At 47.3% G+C, this 10,961-nt stretch overlaps 2 protein-coding genes across 4 annotated transcripts in view; both read left to right on the top strand.

Annotated features, from left to right (window-relative positions):
- The first annotated feature begins 3,401 nt into the window (after positions 1 to 3,401).
- On the top strand, positions 3,402 to 6,644 carry LOC114432064 (matrix remodeling-associated protein 8-like). Of its 2 annotated transcripts, none has more exons than XM_028399844.1 (4): positions 3,402 to 3,788; positions 4,489 to 4,518; positions 5,075 to 5,394; positions 5,829 to 6,644. In XM_028399844.1, exons 1-4 carry the CDS (start codon positions 3,772 to 3,774, stop codon positions 5,939 to 5,941), a joined length of 480 nt encoding a protein of 159 aa, XP_028255645.1. In that variant the 5' UTR covers positions 3,402 to 3,771; the 3' UTR covers positions 5,942 to 6,644. The 2 variants fall into 2 exon arrangements, with proteins under 2 accessions (XP_028255645.1, XP_028255644.1); XM_028399843.1 differs by having other exon boundaries at positions 4,489 to 4,523; positions 5,080 to 5,394.
- Positions 6,645 to 6,973: 329 nt separating this feature from the next.
- Positions 6,974 to 10,961, top strand: part of LOC114432047 (uncharacterized) — a 4,841-nt gene continuing 853 nt past the window's right edge. The window contains exons 1-6 of one of the 2 annotated variants that reach the window (XM_028399819.1): positions 6,975 to 7,013; positions 7,573 to 7,887; positions 9,613 to 9,635; positions 9,728 to 10,129; positions 10,362 to 10,463; positions 10,836 to 10,942. In XM_028399819.1, coding sequence (XP_028255620.1) covers positions 9,751 to 10,129; positions 10,362 to 10,463; positions 10,836 to 10,942 — 588 coding nt within the window. In that variant the 5' untranslated portion in view covers positions 6,975 to 7,013; positions 7,573 to 7,887; positions 9,613 to 9,635; positions 9,728 to 9,750. Of the gene's footprint in view, positions 7,014 to 7,572; positions 7,888 to 9,612; positions 10,130 to 10,361; positions 10,464 to 10,835; positions 10,943 to 10,961 lie in introns of both variants that reach the window. The other variant, XM_028399818.1, reaches the window with a different exon arrangement.

Here is a 10,961-nt window from a genome sequence, read left to right as displayed (position 1 = left end):
AGGAAATATAGAATGATTTGCAAGTACAAATGTATATGAACATTTGTCTTTGGCTTTGTTTTTTATTTTGTTTCATTTTTTATGGCTCTATGGCTTTTATGTTTTTTTTTTTTTAATTGCTCTGTCTTCTGCCAGAAGCAATTAGGGGCTGGAGTGTAAGAGCCATGTTTGAGTAATTGTAAATATGCATCAGAGGCATTAGGGGGCGCTAAAGGGGTGGCACCCGTGGCAGTGCCACAGGCTGCCACAGGTGATTTAAGTGGGGAAAATTAAAGCATCCGGTGCTGATGAATGGGGAAGCAAACAGTTTTTTGACTGTATGAAGATTGCTTTGTGAACGGTGTTATTTTGTTGTTATGAAGTTGAAACTTTAATTTATTTAATCTGAGTCAAGAGTTAATAAACCGATATTATTTTACGGCAAGATAGAATCCCGTTTCATTCATTCCAATACACGTCAAACAAACATTGGGCATCAGCCGGTAGCTGCATGTATTGGACGTAGTAGCTACAGAGAGGATGAAGGAGAGAGAGAGAGAGAGAGAGGATGAAGGAGAGAGAGAGAGAGAGAGAGAGAGAGAGAGGATGAAGGAGAGAGAGAGAGAGAGAGAGAGAGGATGAAGGAGAGAGAGAGAGAGAGAGAGGGAGGGAGAGAGAGAGAGAAGAAACATGCAGCAGATGAAACAGTGATTATATTGTAATAGATATCTATATATATCGTCGGTCCATAAGTAGGAATAGTAATTTGATAGTAAAGATGAGCAGCAGGGGCTAGTGAAGTCGATGAGCACAGGAGAGATCAGGGACCAGACTGCAGGTCAGCATGCAGGTCTGAGACCTGCAAAGAGAGAGAGCGAGAGCGAGAGCGAGGCACAGAACTACAAGGAAGACAGTAAACACAGATTATGAGACGATATTACCCAGTATGATCCAGACTAAGGAGAGTGGAGGAGAGGTCAGAGGGTGCTCAGAGGATCGTGTTTGTGCCCCCCGACAACGTAGAGCAGGAGAGACTTCACGGGCCGGACTGCAGGTCAGCATGCAGGTCTTGAGACCAGTATGATCCAGACTAAGGAGAGAAAAGGAGAGGTTAGAGGGTGAGAGGGAAACTGCTCAGTGGATCATGTTTGTGCCCCCCGACAGCGTAGGCCTAGAGCAGCATAGCTGTGCTACACACTACGTCTAAGGCTAACTGTACGCCTTACTAAACAGAAAAGTTTTAAGTCTAGTCTTAAAGGTGGAGGCAGTGTCTGACTCTCGGACCCAGATTGGTAACTGGTTCCATAATAGCGGTGCCTGGTAGCTGAAAGCTCGTCCTCCCATTCTACTTCTATGAATCCTAGGAACTACTAGTAAACCTGCACTCAGAGATCTGAGTGTCCTATTAGGAACATATGGTACAATCAGGTCCTGCAGATACAATGGAGCAAGTCCATGAAGAGCCTTGTAGGTTAGAAGAAGGATCTTGAAGTGTATTCTTGAGTCCACTGGGAGCCAGTGAAGAGACGCTAGGACAGGAGAGATATGATCCCTTTTGCTGCTTCCTGTCAGAACTCTAGCTGCTGCGTTCTGGATCAGCTGCAGACTGTTGATGGAGTAATGTGGACATCCTGACAATAAAGAGTTGCAGTAGTCCAGTCTTGAAGTGACAAAAGCCTGGATGAGCTTTTCAGCATCACTCTGAGAGAGGATGCTCCTGATCTTAGTAATATTACGCAGGTGAAAGAAAGCGGTCCTGGAGACCTGCTTAATATGAGAGACAAACGACATGTCTTGGTCAAAGATAACTCCAAGGTTCCTCACAGTCGTACTGGAGGCCAGAGTAATTCCATCCAGGGAGAAAGTATTATCTGATAAACTAGTTCTGAGATGTTTCGGTCCAAAAACAATGACCTCAGTCTTGTCCGAGTTTAATAATATAAAGTTAGAGGACATCCAGTCCTTTATGTCCTTTAGACACGCCTGTAGTCTGACTAGCGGCTCCGTTTCTTCAGGCTTCATGGATAAATACAGCTGGGTATCATCAGCATAACAATGAAAGTTTATGCCGTGCTTCTGGATGATGTATCCTAGAGGGAGCATGTAGAGGGTGAACAGGATCGGTCCGAGCACAGAACCCTGTGGAACACCATGGTCACATGATGTTACCGGTGACGCGTCTGCCAGCTGATCTTATGCAGGTTGTGGCGCCACCTGTAGTCCGGCTTCTTCAGCGCTGTGTCCCAGGTGCAGGTCTGGTCTCCTCAGGACAGTGTTCCAGGTGTGAGACAGTGTAAAAGTATAGGGTGAGAAGCTCAGTCACCCGAGAGGAGCTCGGAGTAGAGCCGCTGCTCCTCCACATCGAGAGGAGCCAGCTGAGGTGGCTCGGGCATCTGGTTCGGATGCCTCCTGGACGCCTTCCTGGGGAGGTGTTCCGGGCATGTCCCACTGGGAGGAGGCCCCGGGGAAGACCCAGGACGCGGTGGAGAGACTATGTCTCTCAGCTGGCCTGGGAACGCCTCGGGATTCCCCCAGAGGAGCTGGCGGAAGTGTCTGGTGAGAGGGAAGTCTGGGTGTCCCTGCTTAGACTGCTGCCCCCGCGACCCGGCCCCGGATAAGCGGTTGAAGATGGATGGATGGATGGATGGATTCACAAACACTGCAGGATCTTTAATTAAACACTTCACCACAGCAGATCAGAGCAGCTTGGACTTTCCCATGGACCTTGAATGCATCACATGTTCAGTCTGAATCAAACCAAACTGTTATTCTGCACACAGAGCTGCAGGTGTTACCATAGCAACATAAACAACATCACAGAGCTCCTCTGTCATGCTGCACACTGATGGTCTCTGACTTCCTGTTGTCTTTCAGTGGTCTGCCAGCTCCAAGTTGAAGGACATGTCAATGAGGAGGTGGTCCTGCCGTGTGTCTACACCGAAGGTGACTCTTCATCCAACGTCTTCTGGAGGGACAAGGACAACCTGTCTGATCCTGGACCTCGGGCTGAACCCGGACCTCGGGCTGAACCCGGACCCAGACCTCGGGCTGAACCCAGAACCCGGACCTCGGGCTGAACCCGGACCTCGGGCTGAACCCAGAACCCGGACCTCGGGCTGAACCCGGACCTCGGGCTGATCGGCTGCTGATGGACTCTACAGGTCTGCTCCTTCTTTGTTTACCTCCTGTGTCTCTAACTCACGCCTCACCATGGCTGAGTCTGAAGTCTCTGATCACTACATATGCTCCTATAGAGTCTGTACAGAGCCTCCTCCATGTTGTAGAGCTGTCTGAGTTCTCACAGAGAAATGATAGACCCCATACAGGCCCTCAGTGTATCCCACAATGCATCATGAGAAGTAGAGTCCATCCCATGGTCACTACATGGAGGGAGGAGGAGGAGGAGGGAGTGTTATTGTTCTTCACACATGCGCAGTGGGCAGCTGACAGGAGGTGACCTGAGGACCGCAGTGGACCCTCCAGCGGTCCCCCTGAGCCCTGGCTGGACTCGGTGTAGCTGGAGTTTGAAGCGGCGGAACGTTAGCTAAACATGGCGCAGACCCCCGGAGTAGATTATAGATGTTTGAAAACACATTTTCTGAATTTAAAAAGTTATTTTCATCCTAAAAAACTATTTTCTCTCCGAGCGCGAGCCCCTTTTTCCCCTACGTTTCCGCTACGTCACTTCCCGCTATGAGCTACCGTGACGGGGCTTCCACGATTAGCTGAAGAAGCTTCGATAAAACCTGACTTTGAGGTCTGAGAGACACCCGCAGCCTGTGAGGACACCCCATGGAGCACCTGGACAGGTCGGTGTCACTTTGAGGCCACGACCCGAGCCGGGCTCCTGGAAGCGGCCCGCGGCGTCACTAACTTTAGCTAGGAAAGCTAACTAAGGCTAACCGTTAGCCTTAGTTAGCCTGACTTCATCAGGACGTACACAGAACGAGCTGAAAGGAGCAGTTTATGATCAACAGTAGTGAATAATTAACTTCAGCTCTACTCATTAACCCTTTAATGAGCTCCTTCTGTCCAATGAGTGACATTCACTCCTTTGTTTTAGACCTGATCTCCTCCTCAGGGTTATGTTTGTGTCCTCAGTGACTTTAGGACAGAATGAGAGGCCTCAGAGGCTGAACACCTCACTGATGAAGATGAAGATGAAGATTGTAAGGGTTATAAAGACTGCTGGTCCTGACAGGTCTGTCTGTGATAGTATCAGATCAGGAGACATGTCCCAGGTCTTCATGTGGGGACAGGAAGTGTCACAAACACAAACAGTCTTATCATGTAAGTTGTGTAAACACCTTGTTGTGTGTGGGCTCGTCTGAACATGTGACAGCAGCTCCAAACATGGACCATATGAGAAGATGTGATGGTGTGTGATGATGAGAGGGGCTGAGCAGACCTGATCCTGATCGGGTGATCGGGTCAAATGACGAGTCCTCAGAGGTGGACTGCACACTGTAAGAAGGTCACAGTACTGAATGTGTTGTTGTGTGTGTGCAGGGTGTGGCTGCTGCTGCTGTGCAGTCTGAACTCAGGTCAGTCCAACACAAACACACACTGAAGGACACACACACACCTGACTCTGACAGCAGGAAGTGAGCGGTCAGGACTCGGCTGTGGTCACATGATGTTCAGACTTTGGACTCTGACAGATTTGCATGATGCCGATCTAAGAGTGAGCGGCTGTACAGAGTCTTTGTTCTCTGCTTCAGTCTGATCTAACAGTGAACACATGCAGACGAGTGACGACAGAGCTGCTGCTGCTCCGACTGCTCTGACTGCTCTGACTGGTCTGACTGCTCTGGGTGCTCTGGTATAAATAATGACAGCTGACTGACAGTCTGAATGTGACCACTGGATTCACAAACGCTGCAGGATCTTTAATTAAACACTTCACCACAGCAGATCAGAGCAGCTTGGACTTTCCCAATGGACCTTGAATGCATCACATGTTCAGTCTGACTCAAACCAAACTGTTATCCTGCACACAGAGCTGCAGGTGTTACCATAGCAACATAAACATTGACATCATCACAGAGCTCCTCTGTCATGCTGCACACTGATGGTCTCTGACTTCCTGTTGTCTCTCAGTGGTCTGCCAGCTCCATGTTGAAGGACATGTCAATGGGAAGGTGGTCCTGCCGTGTGTCTACACCGATGGTGACTCTTCATCCAACATCTTCTGGAGGGACAAGGGTGACCGCAATGTCCTTGACATCATCGGTGGTGTGGAACAAACACAGACACAGAATGAGAGGTTCAGAGGTCGGGTGTCCAGCTTCCCCGCAGAGTACCACAAGGGGAACTTCTCCATCACCATGAAGGACCTCACTATGGAGGACAGTGGACCATATGAGTGCCATATACCAGATGACTTCCAGAGGGACATCACACTGACAGTCAATGGTGAGTAACACTGCCCCCTGCATTTCTTTAAATGTACTGCACATTTACAGCATGGACAGTATGTCTATGTGGACACCTGTAGGACATGAAGGAGAAGATGTGACTGAGAGTCCTAAAGTTTGACTCCAGTCTCCACAGGAGACGGAAGCGTCTTGTCTCACAGAGGGTTCTGGACACACATGAGCATCATTGTCTGCAGAGGATAAAGACACACACATCTCACAGGGATGCAGATCCTCTGATGCATACGGTGGATCAGTCCTCTCATCCATGTGGTCCAGTCTGAACTCCTGTCCCATTACAGCTTTTCCCCACTGACAGCCCCTACAGGCTGCAGGGTGAACTGCAGCTGGTCAACATGTCCTTCATGTCTCAGCTCTGGAGCTCCTGCCTGTTTCCAGATGAGTCTGACCCCTCTGATCTCTGTGTTGCAGCTCCTCGTGTTGTACCTACACCACCTCCATCTCCTGCAGGCGGTGCAGCAGTAACACATCCCTCCACCTGGCTCTGCTCTCTGCTCCTCTGTCTGTGCTCCTCCGCTGTATAAAGTAGATCCTGGTCAGTGAGGTAAAACAGGAAGTATTCCAGGCAGCTTTAAAACCTACATTTTCACAATAAAGGTTTAATTTCAGCATGTGTCAGCAGAGATGATGCACACATGAAGAACAGTACATGTTCTATATTTACTCCAGGATGTAAACAGGAAGTCTGGAATTAGACCTTTACAGCATTTAAACTCTGCATTCATTAGTTCTGCTCTGTACAACGTAATCGACAAGACATCCTGACACCCACAGGGGGCGCTGTTGGGCCAGGACTGTGTGTTTGAGGTGGATGTTAACATGTTGCTGATGTAACTCTGTTATTGTAAATAATAAGTCACAGTCAGGATAATATTTATTTATTGATGTGTCTGACTCCATCCAAAGAAGGAAACATGGAGCTCTACAGTCAACACTCACTGAAGGGTCAACATTAAGGCCAAAAGAATTAGTTGGGCATGTTTGACAGTAAAGTGATACATTTAAGAAGTCATGGATTTTTGAATGTTTAATGTCAGTTTGGATGTTGTGGCGTGGCATATGTCCGATTGGTTTCCATGATGTCATCACAGGACCTCCGCACTCTGCTAAATTGAACATTTGTCAAAAATAACTGCTCAGCAGACAGAAAACAAAGCTACATATGTATCTGCTGTGATGAAGGACGCCCATCGTTTCTGAAGTGAAATAAACATTTCTTTAAATGGGTCATTTTAGTTTGTTTTTATGTGTCGGCTAGTGTTACAAAGTAAGACTTTTAATTTGAAAAGATGACCAGGAAACCCCCAGCTGTCACCTGTGGATGAATCATGAATAAAATTAAAACTCATTAAATCCAATATATAATAGTAATAATAGATATTGATTAGCTTTAGCCCTGCTGTTAAAGTCTGATCTGATGTTACCTGCTGTTCTAACAAGGTGATGATGGCTGCCTGTCCCTGCTCTTTCTGGTTTTGGTGCTCCCAGGGAGCCTTGTACAGAGGTGGACTGCACACTGTAAGAAGGTCACAGTACTGAATGTGTTGTTGTGTGTGTGCAGGGTGTGGCTGCTGCTGCTGTGCAGTCTGAGCTCAGGTCAGTCCAACACAAACACACACTGAAGGACACACACACACCTGACTCTGACAGCAGGAAGTGAGCGGTCAGGACTCGGCTGTGGTCACATGATGTTCAGACTTTGGACTCTGACAGATTTGCATGATGCCGATCTAAGAGTGAGCGGCTGTACAGAGTCTTTGTTCTCTGCTTCAGTCTGATCTAACAGTGAACACATGCAGACGAGTGACGACAGAGCTGCTGCTGCTCCGACTGCTCCGACTGCTCTGACTGGTCTGACTGCTCTGGGTGCTCTGGTATAAATAATGACAGCTGACTGACTGACAGTCTGAATGTGACCACTGGATTCACACACACTGCAGGATCTTTAATTAAACACTTCACCACAGCAGATCAGAGCAGCTTGGACTTTCCCATGGACCTTGAATGCATCACATGTTCAGTCTGACTCAAACCAAACTGTTATCCTGCACACAGAGCTGCAGGTGTTACCATAGCAACATAAACATTGACCTCATCACAGAGCTCCTCTGTCATGCTGCACACTGATGGTCTCTGACTTCCTGTTGTCTCTCAGTGGTCTGCCAGCTCCATGTTGAAGGACATGTCAATGGGAAGGTGGTCCTGCCGTGTGTCTACACCGATGGTGTCTCTCGGTCCAACATCTTCTGGAGGGACAAGGGTGACCGCAATGTCCTTGACATCATCGGTGGTGTGGAACAAACACAGACACAGAATGAGAGGTTCAGAGGTCGGGTGTCCAGCTTCCCCGCAGAGTACCACAAGGGGAACTTCTCCATCACCATGAAGGACCTCACTATGGAGGACAGTGGACCATATGAGTGCCATATACCAGATGACTTCCAGAGGGACATCACACTGACAGTCAACGGTGAGTAACACTGCCCCCTGCATTTCTTTAAATGTACTGCACATTTACAGCATGGACAGTATGTCTATGTGGACACCTGTAGGACATGAAGGAGAAGACGTGACTGAGAGTCCTAAAGTTTGACTCCAGTCTCCACAGGAGACGGAAGCGTCTTGTCTCACAGAGGGTTCTGGACACACATGAGCATCATTGTCTGCAGAGGATAAAGACACACACATCTCACAGGGATGCAGATCCTCTGATGCATACGGTGGATCAGTCCTCTCATCCATGTGGTCCAGTCTGAACTCCTGTCCCATTACAGCTTTTCCCCACTGACAGCCCCTACAGGCTGCAGGGTGAACTGCAAGGGTGCAACTGAAAATCAATATCACGATCATTGAAACTTTTTCCTCGATTATGGCTTCACTTTGAGTGAACGCAGACTAGATAAAGAGAGCCAGTCACGTGACTTAAACTTGTTACATACTCCACTAGAACAGAGAAATCTACTGGTGGTTCTGAGGTGGCAAGAAAAAAACAAAATTCATTTTGGCCCGGACTTTTCATAATTCACTAGAAACGTGTGACACTGCTGAACGGCTCAAGCAGCAGTTTAGGAGGAAGATGTTGCTGCTATTTGGGATTTCTCGGTTTTGCTTGTTTCCGAAATATCTCCGCTTCAAATGTTCTCCTAAACTGCTGCTTCTGCCGACGTTCAGCAGCGTCTGAACCTGTGTGTGTGCATGACATGTGCTGCGTGCTGCAGTGGGAGAGCTGTGTGAGGTCTACACACACGTTTCTCGTAAAGTATGAAAAGTTTGTTTTCGTTCTTGCCACCTCTGGAACACTAACAGATTTCTCTGTTCTCTGGATATGTACCAAGCTCTACAAAGCACTGTTATTGATTTCTACAGCAAGGGGATATCACAGAAAAGTAATGACTGAATTAATCGTCACGAGTTAAATTACGTCTGTTAGAGGGTCTAAATGTCGGTTTCGATATATTTGGAACTCTTGGTTAATTGCCCAGCCCTAGTTTATGTTATAAGCATGACTGCACCTTGACTTTTACTGCACTAATCCAACCTTTGTCCTGCTCAGCTGTTTACCAGACAGATATAAATCACCCAGCAGAGGGCGCTGTTAGAGAAGGACTGTCTGCTGATTGACTTCTGTTATTCAGAATAACAAGAAGTTAGTCAGGATAATGTATTTATTTGTATGTATCAGAAGAACCAATGAAGGGAAGCTGTAGTCTGTGTTTTAAGAATGAGTGTCCACACAGCTCGGTGTAGTGATGACAACAAAAGTGACATTTATTTAACTTCACAGAAAAATGAAACATTGAAGACATTGAAGCGCTGTATAACCTCTGTAGCTGTCAGTCATTTTCAATTGTCATCTTTTATAAAACAGTTGATGAAAGGGTTAATGTTCATTTACTGGTTTTTAATTGGAAGTTATTGAAGTTAGTCTGCATTTAATCTGCTGTTGAAGTGTATTTCGAGTCCAAAGCTTTTAATCTGAAATAAAACAATGAACAGAATTCTAACTTGTTTGTTTCAGTAACTTTCTGCCACTAGATGGCGCCACCATGAGGATTTTTAACATTGAAACTGCTGGATTCTCTGTCTGTACCACAAAATACAGTTTATTACTGCTAATCTGAGATTATGATGTTCCTTTCATGGGATTCAGTATCATTAATGTCTGTGTTCCTTCTTATATTTATATTTTCTGCAGTGGAATCACAACTCAAGTTGGAGGTGAATGACTTTCACTTCCTCCCTGTGGGTTTTTTTCATCTCACGTCTCGATCAGCGTCTGAAACAGGAAGTGTGTCTCTGCTCTCTGTCAGAGCTGCTCTGCTCTCACACCATCATGGATCTCCTCTGGATGATCCTGCTGCTGGTTCTGATCCGGGCCGACGCTCAGAGGGTGACGGAGGTCAGAGGGGAGGAGGGAGGAAACCTCACCCTCACCTGCTCCTCCCTGCAGAATGAGACCAACATCCACTGGTTCATGGAGGTCTACAGAGGGTTCAGAACATGCATCGGCAGAACCTTTACTCCAACACATTCTACTTTCTGCTCTCCTGACTTTGAGTCCAAATATTTGATGGAGTCAAACAGACTTGTGGTTAAAGACCTGACAGCAGAGGACAGCAGGCTGTACTCCTGTGGGAGGAGGAACCAGAGTGGACTTCACTTTGTGGACTCCTTCAACCTGACTTTAGGCAAGACCTCAGTTAAGACCTCAGGTAAGACCTCAGTTCTTGACTTTAACCCTGTTCAGACCTCAGAGTGTCTGTCGGTGGATCAGTCATGGTCAGCGTGGTGTATTTACAGCTTCCGTTTGTCACATGTTGTAAAATGAGTTCCTGTTCTGAAGTGACCACATCAAAATGCCGCCATCATCGTCTGTGTCTGAGCGTGTCACGTCTCTGACATCAGTAATGATTTCATCTCTCTGAACCCGATCTCTTCTGACAGGGGACGGATCATCCAGCAATTCAACAGCACAGACCAGTACAACCGAGCACTTCCTGTACGGCTCCCTCAGTCTGAACGCCGCCCTCATGTGTGCTGTCACAGGTCAGTGTGGAGCCACATCCACTCACTGTCACACCGTGTGGCACACAGTGGTATTACACGATGCTAGCTGGGTATTGGTTCATCTAAAACAGCTCTCAGCTGCTGTTTGGTCACATGATGCTCTGTTTGATCCTCTGTTTGATTGACAGGTGTGATGCTGTTTGATTGACAGGTCTGATGCTCTGTTTGATTGACAGGTGTGATGTTCTGTTTGATTGACAGGTGTGATGCTCTGTTTGATTGACAGGTCTGATGCTCTGTTTGATTGACAGGTGTGATGCTCTGTTTGATTGACAGGTCTGATGCTCTGTTTGATTGACAGGTGTGATGCTCTGTTTGATTGACAGGTGTGATGCTCTGTTTGATTGACAGGTCTGATCTGTGCTCTGTGCTGTGTGAAGAGGAGAAGCAGCCTCCAGCAGCAGGACCGTCAGCCGGCGTTCCCCTGTGAGATCCCAAAGACTGTGGACACGGTGCAGGTACTCAGACCATCTGTTT

The sequence above is a fragment of the Parambassis ranga genome, chromosome 2, assembly GCF_900634625.1.
Source record: "Parambassis ranga chromosome 2, fParRan2.1, whole genome shotgun sequence".
NCBI classification, from domain to species: domain Eukaryota; kingdom Metazoa; phylum Chordata; class Actinopteri; family Ambassidae; genus Parambassis; species Parambassis ranga.
This window is presented reverse-complemented; position numbering and strand designations above follow the sequence as displayed.

Excerpts from the sequence above, each read along its gene's own strand:
- LOC114432064 (XM_028399844.1), top strand. Across the intron at positions 4,519-5,074 it reads CTGCTGCTGTGCAGTCTGAA|CTCAGTGGTCTGCCAGCTCC; the intron begins CTCAGGTCAGTC and ends TTCCTGTTGTCT. Across the intron at positions 5,395-5,828 it reads CATCACACTGACAGTCAATG|CTCCTCGTGTTGTACCTACA; the intron begins GTGAGTAACACT and ends TCTGTGTTGCAG.